We start from the raw sequence: 15,411 nt of genomic DNA on the forward strand, positions 1-15,411 counted from the left end.
TATTGTTGTCTGGGAGTTTTTCTGAGTTTCAGGACAAGGTACCTTAGCAGTATTATAGTGTGAGGAATTGAGATTTCATTTTTGGTACACCAAATTTGGCAGGAGCTTTAGAACAAAAGGCTAAATATAAAATCTTGTCTGTGACTTGTCTTTAACATCTTTGCAGGTTACTTTTCTTTGTGCATTCACAGAAACAATCCACAGTGTTCATCACTCATTTTTAGTGGCCATATAATTTATCTTATGCTAGTCAATTGCCTTTAAATGATTTGTAAAAAAGCACTTATATTCGAGAGAAATTCAAATGATTCATAAAAAAACACTTACATGGGATAGAAATTCAAAGGAAATGGGGAGAAATTAAATTTTTTTAGTTTTTATAATTTTCTTAATTTTATTATTTATTTATTAATTTTATATATTATATTATATTATCTTAATATTATATTTTTTCGAATTTGGTATCTTGATGCGACTATTTTTACAACACTTTCATATTTCTTTTTTGTTTAACCTATTTAATTTTTTATGTAAAATTGATGAGATTTTGAGAAATTATTTTGGGGTAAGAATTGAAAAATCAAATTTAAAAGTGTCAATGGATTTTTAAGGTATTTAACCATTTTAAAAAGTACATGATTTCATTGATGAGTTATTTGTACGAATGACTTCTATTTAGAGATCCAGATGAAAAATGACTCAAATTTGAAAAGTGAACGAAAAGTGATATCCAATCTATATTAACACTTTACAAATTTACTAATATGCCTAAAAACCACCCACATGCTTGCAACTAAGAATGTCACTAGATGTACGATGCTTGATACTTAATGCTCTATGTTTTATGTTATATACTAGATACTAGAAATGAAAAAAGATCCAAACAAAAAAGAGTAAGAAAACTAAAAAAATAGAGGGTAAAAAGAAGCAAAATAGAAAAGAAGAAGTGGAAAGAAAAGCTGAAAAGATGGGTTGAATGCATTTAAGATTAAAATGGTAATTTTATTGAACTAGGAGAGAAAGAAAAGACCAATTCTGATTGATTTAAAAAAAAATACTCACTATCGTTTGAAGTTATTGAAGAAAATTTCATTAATTCACGTTTGATTGAATTTGATGTGTAATGAAGTTGCAATTATATTTTGATAAGATGATTTAGATCTCAAACATTGGAAAAAAGAAATAAAATTGATTATAAATGGTAAAAATGTTGTATTGTTTTATGATTTGACCCTCATTTGAATTGTTAGCTAAATTTAAAAAACAAAAAGAAACGTTTTTGTTAATTCTCCCGTCGTTAAAGCGGAGGGAAGGGTTAGTCGGTCTGATTGTTGGCGCTTTTTTGTGGTCTCTATTTGTTTCTAATTCTCAGTTATCAAATATCAACAACAGACCTTGAACTCTCTTCTTTCATTTTTGCTTCAATCAATAATGGAAATCTCTTCCCTTGCCCTCCAACTTTCATCTCTACCGTCCTCCTCCTCCCTTCTTCTTAAGGTAATCAATCACTCTTCAACAACTCCGATTTCATCTTTAATCTTATAAACCCATCTCCTGTTTTCTTCAATTCAACTTCATTTTGCCGTTGCAGACTCCTTCGTCATCACCCACTACCACTACTAGAAGGAGTTTCTTCCTATCATCTCAACTTCCTAACCCATTTCTCCAAATTCTCGCCGGAAACCACTCTTTTCTCCACTTGAGCATCCCACAATCCTGCTCCCTCAGACTCCCAACAAAACCCGTTTCTGCAGAAGCTTGGGATTTTGGTAGGTTTTTGAGAACCTTGTACTTTTTCAATGGCCCCCCATCTCCATCCAAGGTTGGATTAACTTCTTGGCCTTATGGCTTTTATTGGGTTTTTTTTTCACTGATCAATTGACTGAAATTTGACTTGGTTTATGGTGAAGTTTTTTGAGTCTCTGATTGCTCAACTGTCGGGTCCATCGCCGAGCAAACCTGTTGAAGAAATGGAAACTTCTGGCTTCATTCTAGTTGCTGGAGCAACGGGTGGGGTTGGGAGAAGGGTGGTTGATATCCTGAGGAAAAAAGGCTTGCCAGTTCGAGCTTTAGTATATCAGTCTTCCCATTTTCAGCTTATTGGTTTTCTATTTGTTGTGCTTTCATCAAATTCAAACCGCATGCTATTTGTACAACTTTTGAGAAGAGACAGAATAAGTATTGATAATGATGTCTTTTTTCTTTTTCTCAACGGTTAGTTTTATTTTATTTTATCTTTCAGGTCAGAAATGAAGAGAAAGCGAGGAAGATGTTAGGCCCAGACATTGGATTGGTTAGTTCAATCACCACTTATTGATCAAAGTTATTGTAAATACTTTTTTTACTTCTTGGCGATGCTTTTGCTCTTTGCTTTATAGTAAATTCAGTTTTCTTGTATTGAAGTTTCTTAAATCACCAATCAGACTCAAAATCTTAAACTGATGGGTGAAGTTAAATTAATATTATATCAACATTCTAACACTCCCCTAACTTTTGAGTTTCAAATTTGTGGAGATCCAAGAAGTATAAATTAACAGTAAATGGAGCATAAATGGCATAGTAAGGGTTTTAGACTTTGAACAAGAAGATCTCCTGCTTTTATCGTAAATCACCACTCAACCCAAAAGTTAAAGCTGATGGGTAAAGCTAAATTTCATATTATATCAACACTCTAACAAAGGTATTACAAAAGTATTATGGATGATAATTGGTGAGCAAAATGAAAGTATGTATCAACTAACTTGACCGAGCCTGCTTTGAGAGAAACTTAAATACGTATCTTAGGAAGTTGACTCGTTAATTCTTAATCATTTGCCACTTCCTCAATTTTTCCTACTGATATTACTAAAGAAATGTATTATTATTATTTTTTTTTTTTCACTTCACATCAACCAAGCTCCGTAGATTTCATCCTTACCATCATGTCATATAAGTATATGTGAATTTTTAGCCATTAAACCAAACTTGTCTGAAAACCAAACGACCATATAATATGCTGACTGAAGTGGAGTTAGGAGAAGTGGGTATAAAAAATTAAGTATACTATTTTAAGCACTTCACAATAGGTAGATAGTATTATTAAGAAATCACATTCTGTTTGTGGTTTGCTCATTTTTCGAAGCTCTGTTCTGCATGAACTTGTTTCAACTTTCACGTACCTCCAAATCATTTTCCTTACCTTGAAATATCAGATTGTTGGGGATGTTACGAAGGGGAGCACTTTGGCACCTGAGAACTTTAAGGGAGTGAGGAAGGTAATTAATGCTATCTCCGTCATTGTTGGACCAAAGGAAGGAGACACTCCAGAAAGAGCAAAGTATAGCCAAGTATGTTTATTGACGTCTACTATTTTTATTTTTACCCTTCAATCTATGTCAGTATAGGTATTACTATTTTAACTTTCTGACCGTTTGTCAATTCCAGGAACTTATTGTTTATATTCAATTCCATATATCTGCAGCAGCTTTCTGATTCAATCTTTGATATGGTGCAGGGAATCAAGTTCTTTGAACCTGAGGTGACTAGCTAAATATCGGAGTCAGATTTGAATGAATTTTATTTGGGAGTTGAAACTAAAAATTATAGTTGACTTGGACATGTACGGTAGACAACGTAAAAAGTAATGCTTCCTGGCGAGATTCATTTTATGGTTGATTGATGCAGATCAAAGGCGATTCCCCAGAATTGGTGGAATTTATTGGAATGCAGAATTTGATCAATGCTGTGAAGAGTGGTGTTGGACTCCGAAATGGGAAGCTACTCTTTGGATTTGAAGGTACACTTTTATCAAGTTATAGGTGATTTTGCCTTTTGCTTTTTTGTGGCATTTGGTCCTATTCAATGATACATGTAAGATTTAAAATTGAGAGGTTTCTAGTAAAGAAGGAAAGAAAAAGGTGAATTATACAAAGTTCGGGGGGAAGGAAAATGTCTAGGATGGTTGATTAGAAAACAACTACCAGCTGTAGCATTTTGTATTTCATTTTCTACCTAGAAAAGTTTATTCCAATGATGATAGATGTATTGCAATTATGGCAGCTTGTACATTGAATGATGAGCACCATTTTCCTAGATTCCCGTTGTATACCTTGTGGATGATTCTTCCAATCTGTGTGTTAGAATGCCTTGAATCTATTAGTTGACGCTTTGAAGTTCGTATGACCAAACACGTGTGTCTAGTGGCACCTCTAGATTGCGTTATCTAATATATTGCGTTATCTAATATATATCTCCATTAATAAATTGATCTCTTCTTCTATCCATAGACACAACTAACACATTGTTAGTGAATCACATAAATCTGTGTGTCGATATTTTTTGTTAACATTTTCTCTATTTCTTTATTTGTCAATCTCATAACCCCTTATTCGAATCCTTATTTCTCTGCTCCACAAAATGAGGTAACGATCTGTGGATTGATTTCCTTTGGGCCATGTTCATTTAGAGGTAATTTAACTGTAAGAAATTATTTTCCCTCATTTTTGTTGCTTCAAGCTAGAATGAGTCTCAATTTGAGCTCACCTTAAAATTAGAAACCAGGTATATTCATTGATTCCTCTTGAAAAAGTAGGGAAGGGCATTTTCATTCCTCCAATTTTTGGGGCGGCTTCAATTTTTGCTTTTGTTTTGGGCTTAGGCCCCACATTTATTAAATTGGCTATCTAATTATATAGTTGGTTGACTATATTCTACTGATCCTAAGAAGTCTTAGGAAACACATCACAATGAAAGAGATTTCTTACAAGTTACAACTCAGGGAAGAGGCAAATGTTGGTTAAAAGAGAGGGAAATTTAATTCCAGGATCAAGAGACAAAGGGACAAGAAACAAAGAGATACTTTCAGCAACAGTGATGATGCAATCATGTTCCAGGAGTAATCGAGTTTACACTTCATTATTTGCAGGAAACAGTATCAAAGAAATTCCTTGGGGTGCCTTAGACGATGTGGTAATGGGTGGAGTAAGTGAAAGTTCATTTCAAATCGACATGAACGGTGGTGAAGCTGGTGGACCAACTGGAGTTTTTAAAGGTTTCTTCCTTTAGGCCTTTAGACAGTGTACCAGCCCAAGATTACGTCACTCTTAATAGAATGAACCATTGTGATCAAGAATCTAAGTTTGGATGCCTCTGCTTCAGGTGTTCTTTCAACTGCAAACAATGGTGGCTTTACTAGTATTCGGACAAGGGTAATGTACATATCTTGAATATTTCCTCTGCACATGCCTTACATTGTCAGATATCTATAACTAATTGTAATCGCCTTTTTGTACAGAATGCTTGATGGTCGTTTTTAGGTTATGAAATATGAGAACAACTGAATTAAAAACATCTCCATTAAGTAAGCAATTAATGACGAATATTCCTCTTATAAATTGAGAACTCTTTTTTCATCATCATCAAGAAAACCTAGATTTTCATTTTGAGTAGCATTGGAGTAATATTGTGTTTCCAGATTTGGATTGCATCAAATTCTTTTTCTATTGTATTGGGCTGAATGATCAACCCTTATCATTTTTTTATCCGTTCTTTTTCCTTCACGTCTTTGCTTGTTGCGAATGGGAATTACTATTCTTGCTTCATTTGTTCTTCAGACAGATCATTTTCTTTTCCTTTAGTTTCTTTTCTTAGTCTTCTAAAATAAAGAGGTTGCTCTCCTACATCGCCTAATCTAATGTTCTTCCATGCTTTGTATTTATACAGAATTTTTCTGTGCCAGAAGATCTTTCTGCTTATGATGGATTGGAGTTGCGTGTCAAAGGTGATGGACGTCGGTATAAACTGATTGTCCGCACCAGCACAGACTGGGATACTGTTGGTTATACAGCCGGCTTTGACACTGCAAAAGGGGAATGGCAGTCTGTGAGTATCCCTATCAGACCTTTATTGGGTGTTTTTAAAATTGTTTTTAAATTTTTTTATATGATCAATCAAACTAGTAATGATTGGTTATATTTCTTTCACCTCAAATATTCAGGTTCGTGTGCCATTTACCTCTCTGAGGCCAATCTTTCGAGCTCGTACTGTTACAGATGCCCCACCTTTTGACCCTACGAATGTTGTTTCACTGCAGGCAAGATTGCTTTTCTTTTAGTTTCTTCTCATTTTCTTCCTTGCATGGTGTTTTTTACATGTACTTCATAATGCAGCTCATGTTTAGCAAGTTTGAGTATGATGGGAAACTCAACCCAACTTTTGTTGAAGGTCCATTTCAACTTCCACTGTCAAGTATAAGAGCTTATATAAAAGATCCTATAACTCCCAGGTTCACCAAAACTATCATCTTTTAGGACTCAGCTTATTTTGATCTCTTTCCAATTTTCTTAATCAGTTCCTCTCTCTGTTTATCCACTCCTAGGTTTGTCCATGTGAGTTCAGCTGGAGTTACAAGACCTGAGAGGCCTGGGCTTGATCTCAGCAAACAACCTCCTGCTGTCCGATTGAATAAAGAATTGGATTTTATTCTTACATTCAAATTGAAGGTTTAAGACTAATTCTATTAATACATTCTTCTAGAATTGGCCAGATGATCCAACTCTCATATATGACTTCTTATGTTCCATTTCATTTAAATATTGATCATTTCCTATACAGGGAGAGGACTTAATTCGGGAAAGTGGAATTCCTTATGCAATAATAAGACCTTGCGCGTTAACGGAGGAGCCTGCTGGTGCAGATCTCATTTTTGATCAAGGAGATAATATAACGGTACACCACAACAACTGATGTATGGGGTTTAGATTTTAAACATACCTATCACTGAAATATGCATTCTCCAACTGTTCCTGCATATAACAGAAGATTATATGATGAATCAGACACGTGTTAACTTTAATTCTGGTTTTCAAATTTTAAATATAGATTTCTTGTGATGGCATTCTTTCCTTTTTTAAATACAGGGTAAGGTATCAAGGGAAGAAATTGCTCGTATTTGCATTGCTGCTTTGGAAAGTCCATATGCATGTGACAAAACATTTGAGGCAATGCCCTCCCTTCATCTCTATTTACTTTATTTTCTTGTGTGATAAAATGATTTAGTTACCTTTTCCCCTCCATCCATGATCTATCTAGTATCTCATTCATTGTTAACTTCGATGGCTGTTTGAACTTTATGTCGGAGTTCAATGAATGGGACTTCTTGAAAAACGAAGACAGAAAATAAAAGTTCTCTGGACACGAATGTTCTCCAACTTCTTAACCTTACCCTTTGTAAAAGATTAGGGTTGTTTGCCTCTAGGATCAGAGAGAAGTGGAGAGGGAAATTAGGTCACTCCATGTTTGATTAGGATTTTCCTAATCCTAGTATTATGATAATACTTTTTCTCACTCCCCTTCTCCTCTTCCTCACACCCCATCTGTCACTAAGCTCCAAATATTTACCAAGTAAAAGTAGAAAGCCAAGCCAAAGCGGAAGTCCCAGTAGCAGCCACTGCAAAAGGAAGCAACGCCGACAAAAGCTGAGATATAGTCTGCACCTCAAATGCATACTATTAGAATCCTCAAACTTTTATAACACTCAAACTATTATAAGTCACTCTTCGTCCCAAACACCCCATTGTAGGTTATGGAGGATCCTGTATTGGAAAATAAATCAAAGAATCTCATAATGTTTATAAAATAGAAGACCACTTCTTCCATCGTTAATTGATTTTGAGATGAAATCTCATGTTATCTTATATAGTTGTAGTATGTAGAATTGAAATGTAGGTTCATGGGTAGAGAAAATTCCTGATGCTACTTATTACATGGACCGTAATCGAACTAGAAAAAGCATTTTCACCCAATATTTTGAAGTTATCACACGTCCCAAGACAGTTTATTTCCAAGCCCCAAAAAATTAATAAAAATCCAAAAGATCAAGAACCCCCTCTCCCCCTGCCCCTACACACATAAAAAAAAGGGAATAAAAGAAGATAAAGTGCAATGGCAGGGCATGCAGGTAAGAATCTTTAGCTTTACTGATTGGACTGAAGCTGAATGACCACAAAAGAGGCAGAATACTGAACGTGGGATTTTGATTACATATATAGATGATCTAGTTTAGTTACAAGCATTAAAGTTCTCACTTCTTAGTGATATCATCTTGCAGGTTAAAAGTGTGATTCCATTTAGTGAACCATTCACTGTGGACCCTGAGAATCCACCTCCAGAAAAAGACTACAATATTTATTTCGAAAACCTGAAGGACGGCATTACCGGGAAAGAACTCCTTGAGCAAACCCCTGCTCCAGTTTGATCGTTGTCCACAGAAAAATCTCCTTTCAGTTTGAAATATGTATTATAGTTCGAGGAATCGAGCATTCATTTTTGGTACACCAAATATGGTAGGGGCTTTAGAACAAAAGGCTAAATATAAAATCTTGTCTGTGACTTGTCTTTAACATCTTTACAGGTTACTTTCTTTGTGTATCCACAGAAACTGTCCACAGTGTTACAAGGTGGAGGTGCATGGGATTTTATATGCTGCACCTCATCTGTAAATCAGGTTGATCATGATTTTGTTAATTCTTGTGTCCCTTTGGTCTTCTACGAGTAAATCTTGGATGGATTTTGTTTTGATTTTTCAATTGTATATGTTGTTCACACGTATATTTAATTTAATAGTTCTTTAGTTATTGGAAGCAAACACTCTTAAGCGCATATAGAAGGATGTTAGTATTAGAGGTCCCTTGTGTTCATGTTTAGAGCTTCAAGAATTGATTGTGCAAATTCTACTTTAATTCCTATTTTGTGCGAATAGAGGACATCTACATGATGACATATATTATGGTGGAAATTTTGAGATTTCGATGAATTCAAAATTGTGGTAGGAAGAATTTCGTTTTTCTACTCATTGACCTTAGCTCTCTGATGTTTTTTTAGTTTTATGATCCTAATTACACCCAATAATGAAGTTTTTTCAATGGACTATTTTTAATTTTTAGCATTATTTTAAATTCAAAATTTTTATTTCCAAAGAAATTGAATTTGAAAAGAAAAAAAGCACCCAAAAAAAATGCCTATATTTAATTTTAACTTCATTCAAACATTTTCCATTCATTTTCACTCATTTTTACCTCGAAATTTAATAGGGAATTCATTATAACATCATTTCACCTCAAAAATATTTGTATACTTTAGATAATTTGTAATTCATCTTGCATTTCTTTTAATAATTATGCTATAGATGTTGTCTTATTTGACAAAAATGATGATCAATAATATTCTTAAGCTACACTCAAAGTTTCAATAACTAATTATAACAATTTCCATAAATTTACATTAAAGTCCTTGAAAGTAATATTTCCATCGACATTGATGATTTGAACTTTAGACATATACGAAGGTTGACATTAACATTTTCTATTGAAAATGAGTAAGATATAAATAAAGTGCTTTATTAACGTTAAAAGGCTAAAAAATATCAAATCATGATATGCATCAACTCTTATTAGATTGTTATGTATTCGATTAACACTCAAACAAAGATCTCTATCTTTATCTATAAAGTAGAAGATTAGGTTCCTCAAATTTGTATAGCTATAGATCTCCACTTTATTCAACCATACCTAAAAATTAAAATGAGAGTTCATTATGTTGAGGTTACATCTAATAAGTTTATATGATCTCTCACCCAAAACTCTATACACACTACATGTAGATGATGCCCCACACTAGTCTATAGCACATGACTAAACACCTTCTATTAAATTTACATACATCATTCATTCAAGTCACTTACATTACAAGGAGTTTTATCAAATAGTTTGTACCAACTAGATGTATGAGTGCTACCCTAACACAACATATGGTTTTTCTTAATAATTTCAAATTTGTTCTCATTATTGTGTCCATTTGGACTTTTGTGATTAGTTAACAAATATGCCACAAAAAGCAATATATGGTTTAGGAAAATGAGCAAAATTATTTTTTTGTGAAATTTTAATAACAATATAAATTTAGAAAAAAAATTTAGATGATCAATAGTTCAATTTTTTTACAAATATAGCAAAATGTCACCGTTTAAGAGTGATATGATTATTAAAGTTTGTCAATCAAAATTTTATATTGTAATTTCACAATTGTAACAATTTAGTTACTCGCGTAAAGAAATTCATGTCAATTTTTACTATTTGATGACTTATATATTCTGTATTTTGTATTTTTACAAATATAAAATTAAATGATTAAAAATGAAAGTTTAGGAAGGAAATGTGATTTTTAAGGGTATAAGGTGTGATTTAGAATTTTCTCATAGATTTAAATTTAAATTTAAAAAAGAAAGAAGAAGAAAAGAAAAAAAAAGAAAGAGAAAACCAATGTTGTAAGAAAATTCAAAAAGCGTCACACTTTTTCCCTCCAATAAATAAATAACCTTCCATGATTTAATTTTCTAACGCGCTTAGATCGTTGTCATCAAAATGACAAAAACAACCTTCCATAACAATTTCAAATGGAAAGCAGAGTTCGTAAAATAAGGAAGGATATTTACGTCAATTCAATAGTTTGGTAGAACCTAAAAACCAAAAATAAATTCCCAAATCCAAAATTTTGAAAAAGAGACGTGTCTTTCTCCTCTTCCTCATCCTCATCCACCTTCTCTTTGGAGTCCAGCCCAGCAAGACACACAGCGGTCTTTCCCATTTCCATTTCACAATCTCGAAACAACAAGATCAAAAATCCACCCCCCAAAAAGCGCCCATTCTGAGATCTACCTATTTCCCCATTTCTTTTTCTCTTACTCCAACCAAAGTTCTTCTTCAGAAGGGGAACTCCGATGGCTGGTTACAGAGCTGAAGATGACTACGATTACCTCTTTAAGGTGGTTTTGATTGGAGATTCCGGTGTGGGCAAGTCCAATTTGCTCTCAAGGTTCACCAAAAACGAGTTTAGCCTCGAGTCCAAGTCCACCATTGGGGTTGAGTTTGCTACTCGGAGTTTGAATGTTGATGGCAAGGTTGTCAAGGCTCAGATTTGGGATACTGCTGGCCAGGAAAGGTTCGAAACTGTTTCTCTTTCTTATGCTTTCCCTTTTTCAAGATCTGGGTGTTTCTTATTTTTACTCTAGTTTTGGTGTTGTTTGGTGTTTTAATCGCGAATCAAGATTTTTGGGTAGTGCTGTTGTTTTGATGATTTTGCTGATGGAATTGTTTTTTTGTTAGCTTCTATAGAGTGGGTGGTATAATGTGAAATTTATGATGGGTTACATCATAAATCTCTTTCTGCATTCACTTAATTAGAGTTTTGGACTTTAGAACCGAGATGGTAGTTACAAATTTAGTGGATCTGGACAATGCTGCTTCGAGTTGCTTGTCTGGTTACACCTTAAATAAATTGACGTACAAGAATGATTAGAATTCCTTAATTCTGTAGGAATTGAGAAATATTTGGAAGAGAAGTAGAGTGACAGATTTTAGTACGCTGTTATACAACTTAGAGAAACTTTTTTAGAGAGCTTAGGCATAGCATCACAAAGACTCCTAGAACTGTTGCAACGTCTGAATGTTGTCTCTTACTTGAATTTTCCTCCTGAAAGAAGGCTGTTGATTCTGTTAAGTGAATTTTTTCATAATCTGTTTTGTGATTTTTTTTCATAATTAGAAATGACTTCAAGTAATGCTGAGACCTGTTCAAACACGCTTGTCATTAGATTCTGTAGTTTTCCGAGTTTGGACCCTGAGAAAAAGAAAAGGTAGTTCTGTTAAAAATGGAAGAACATTTCTACTTTTGTAAGTTTGTTTCTATACTGGATATATGAAGTTCCATAGTAGGTTCATTGGAAACATTTCATACTAGGAATCAAGATTGACATGATAACTACGAAATTAGACTTTAAAGTTTCAGTATCTCGACCCAAACATATATTGATGTGCTTTATCAGTTGTTATTGCTGAAAAGTTTAGTAGTCTTCCATGATTTCTTCTAATCATGGGCATAGAAATGGATATTCATGCCTTAACAGTATATCCCAACACAAGTGTGACGCACATTATTTTTCCTTCTTTATTTAATAAATATGAACATATCTTTCGACTACCATGGATCTCCTATCGGTCAAGCCATAAGTTACAAAACTAGATAGATGCTTTTGAAGTATGGAATCGAACCATGATAGTCCCAAATTTCTTAATGTATCTGCAAAGATATACATATTTTTCTTTTGATTTTCTTTTCAATGATACAGAATGCAAGTATAGGCAGTCCAAACCGCTAGTGTTAGGACATATACATTCTTGGTTCTTAGTTTTTTCATTGCATAACCCAATGCTGATCTACTACTCCCTTTCTCTTTCTCCTAATATATTTGCTTACAAAAATCTTGTCTGCATCTGTGCACGTGTCCGCAAAGTCAACCTACTTATTATCCACTCTTCATATTCTTCCTCTTTCTCTCAACTTTATGAGATCTGGACTCTTGGGTGACTATGTCATTAGCCTTTTATCAGGTTTAGTATTAGATTTCTCAAAAATGAACATGTCTGCAGTTTTCTTTTTCATCACAAGTTACGTTTTATCCTTGGTACATTTCATATTTGGAGGAAGTCCATGTCCTGTGCATGTTTGTCAGTATGAAGTATTCATTCTGCCTCTACAGAGGTGCAAAGGATTCCTTGTTTTTCAATGTAAAGAAAATAACATAATGTAGGATAGCTTATCCTGTGTTGCTCAAAGGAAATTCTGGTTTATTTTTTTATTCCAGTGATTGAGTAGCATTCCATGATATCCCTTTATTTGTTTCAGACTTCTTAAGAATGTTTTGTAATTGATAACTTCAAGTACTAACCTGAAAACGGAACAAACCAGTATATTGTATTTCTGCCCTTTTCTGTGTTAGAAATGGAGAAAGAGCTATATTGTAAACAAGATTCATTTGCTGCTTCAATGCTTTAGCTGATCATATGTGAGGTTTGTTTTAATGTTGCATCGACTAGCTTTTCCAATTCATCCTCTGAATCATAAAGTTTCTTTAGTATGCTCTGTTTTATGTCTTGTTTACAATAGAATCTTAAAGTCAATCACACACTCTCCTGTCTCATTCTTTCTGTGGATTAACCATCTCTTTTGGGATTTGTAGGTATCGTGCGATAACTAGTGCTTACTATCGAGGTGCTGTTGGTGCACTCCTTGTCTACGATGTCACACGACATTCCACTTTTGAAAATGTCGAGAGGTGGTTAAGGGAGTTGCGAGACCATACCGATCCTAACATTGTGGTCATGCTTGTTGGTAACAAATCAGATCTTCGACACCTGGTGGCAGTCTCAACAGAGGATGGGAAATCTTTTGCTGAGAAGGAGTCTCTCTATTTTATGGAGACTTCTGCACTGGAAGCAACCAATGTCGAGAACTCATTCGCTGAAGTCCTTACTCAAATTTATCACATTGTAAGCAAGAAGGCAATGGAGGCTGGTGATGGCACTGCTGCTGCTTCCGTTCCTCCGAAAGGAGAGAAAATCGATGTCAGTAAGGATGTTTCTGCTGTAAAGAAAGCTGGCTGCTGTTCGAGTTAGGCTTTAATTTGCACTTTTTTTGATGTAGCTGATTTGATACTGCTGCATCCTTATGTGCAACATAGTTGAGTAGAAATTCTAAAGAGATGTGTTCAATAGGATATGGATATTCCCTGGATTGAATTTTATTTACTTTCCAATATATTTTAGTTTGAAAGTTTAAGTTTGAGCTCAGATAGCCTTTTTATGAACTTAGCAAGAAAGAATATATGCATTAAATCTCTATTGGTTTCACTTAGGCGTTTGTTAATTCTTAACACTGCACCAAATTCAGATTTTCGTTTTAATCTTATTGAAATTTTATTCCCATTGATGTATCAACAGGTAGTATGTCTAATATACTTTATGTTTGTTATATCATGAAATCCAAATATAAAATATATCAATCATACAATTGATGTTAAAATTAATGACCATTCATTTATCAAATTTATCGATCAACAAGTACTTGTGCGTCGTTATCATTTGTGGACTTAATTTGCATTCTTATTCATTTGTTGAATTGAATTTTGAATAGGTGTTGACATAGATTTTTAACAAGCATTGATATGCTTATAATACATAATGTTATTCTTGAAAGATGAGTATATATTTAGGCCAATGTCTATTGGTTGCAAGGAATTAATATGTGATTCATTTGACCTTGTAGACTATGTTGTTTGTTGATTAGTTTACTTTTCTGGAAAAAGAAAAAAAGATTAAATGTTAAAAGAGTCAAAGTGGCTATCCAACACTATAAATATACTTCTTTGAAGGAAGGTTGGATTTCTGATCTAATCTCTCAAATTATTATACACTTAAATAAAATATGAAATTAAAGAATGATATATATAACTATTGTCATGAATACAACATATATTTTTCAAATTACTTTTCAATCAATTCGACAATTTAGAGAACCACAGTCTTATAATAAAAAAGTAATAATCAATGACAAAAATAATAGGACAAACGAAAAAGTATAGATGAAAATAGAGCTGTAAAATCGTGGATCGAATTTAAAAATTCCTAAAAATGTCTACCTCGTCTGCACTTATACAAATGAAATGTGGACGAGGAATGTGCTTTTAACCTAAATAGCGTGATAATCGTGTACCTCACACAATACAAGTGAGTGATTATTTAATTTTCTTTTACATCTATACAATTTTTTATTTTTTTTGTGGGATGAAGATGACAAATATAGATGCTATTTATTTATTTTGACATAGATTGTTATCTTTAAATAGTTTTGTAATTATATTGATAGATATGCAGTGTGCCCATTGCAATCATATGGTGCAAAATGAGATATAGTAAATTGACCATATTGTGTATCAAACAATTATTTATCATGGTACAACTCAATTACAAGAAGATTGGTGCCAACCAACAACAATAGACATAACTACATCGAGTTGTAATCAACCATAAAAGTACGATGAATTATAGTCGGTTGTAATTACCCCAACAAGATTTTGATAGTATACATAATTCATCATCAAAGAACATTTAAAATAGATGGCATGAGATAAGCAGATGACTACTGCATTACACATGAGTTAGTGTTGAAATGGAATGGTATATATTTTTAACTTTGTATGTATATCTTTAAGTTGAATACCATACGATTAATTATTTTTCTATATTACGCATCTTTAATTTTGTTTCAAACTAAGAAATCCATATTAAACCTAACTTTTAAAAAATTCAAAACTATTTTCCACGTTCACGATTTTTCTATCCTACATTAATCACATTTCGACTCTAAATATATATAAAAAAAAATCTTTCTTTTAACTAGAATATTAAAGGAACTAAATTTTACATCACCCCTATATCTATCCATTCTTTTTAAAACTACATTATTCTTCAACTTAACTTCATTAACTAAAGAAACATATAATTTTCTTTATTCTATTTAATAAATCAAATCTATAGCGTG

General features: G+C 33.2%; 2 protein-coding genes across 5 annotated transcripts; both read left to right on the plus strand.

The window, feature by feature from the left end:
* Positions 1-1,326: 1,326 nt before the first annotated feature.
* LOC101203416 (protein HIGH CHLOROPHYLL FLUORESCENCE PHENOTYPE 173, chloroplastic) lies at positions 1,327-8,690 on the plus strand. Of its 4 annotated transcripts, none has more exons than XR_004219405.1 (17): positions 1,327-1,497; positions 1,592-1,822; positions 1,911-2,072; positions 2,243-2,293; positions 3,192-3,326; positions 3,494-3,517; positions 3,664-3,775; positions 4,904-5,029; positions 5,137-5,186; positions 5,701-5,859; positions 5,975-6,070; positions 6,147-6,262; positions 6,356-6,479; positions 6,592-6,705; positions 6,897-6,977; positions 8,087-8,321; positions 8,414-8,690. XR_004219405.1 is itself a non-coding variant. In XM_011659283.2 (16 exons), exons 1-16 carry the CDS (start codon positions 1,432-1,434, stop codon positions 8,231-8,233), a joined length of 1,794 nt encoding a protein of 597 aa, XP_011657585.2. In that variant the 5' UTR covers positions 1,327-1,431; the 3' UTR covers positions 8,234-8,658. The 4 variants fall into 4 exon arrangements, 2 of the variants coding, with proteins under 2 accessions (XP_011657585.2, XP_011657589.2); XR_004219388.1 differs by having other exon boundaries at positions 8,390-8,675; XM_011659283.2 differs by having other exon boundaries at positions 8,087-8,658.
* A 1,828-nt stretch (positions 8,691-10,518) lies between these two features.
* LOC101203665 (ras-related protein RABA1c) lies at positions 10,519-13,721 on the plus strand. Its single transcript, XM_004147338.3, has 2 exons — positions 10,519-10,974; positions 13,052-13,721. Exons 1-2 carry the CDS (start codon positions 10,754-10,756, stop codon positions 13,485-13,487), a joined length of 657 nt encoding a protein of 218 aa, XP_004147386.1. The 5' UTR covers positions 10,519-10,753; the 3' UTR covers positions 13,488-13,721.
* The last annotated feature ends 1,690 nt before the right edge of the window (positions 13,722-15,411 follow it).

This window comes from Cucumis sativus, chromosome 1, assembly GCF_000004075.3.
Source record: "Cucumis sativus cultivar 9930 chromosome 1, Cucumber_9930_V3, whole genome shotgun sequence".
Taxonomy (NCBI): Eukaryota; Viridiplantae; Streptophyta; class Magnoliopsida; order Cucurbitales; family Cucurbitaceae; genus Cucumis; species Cucumis sativus.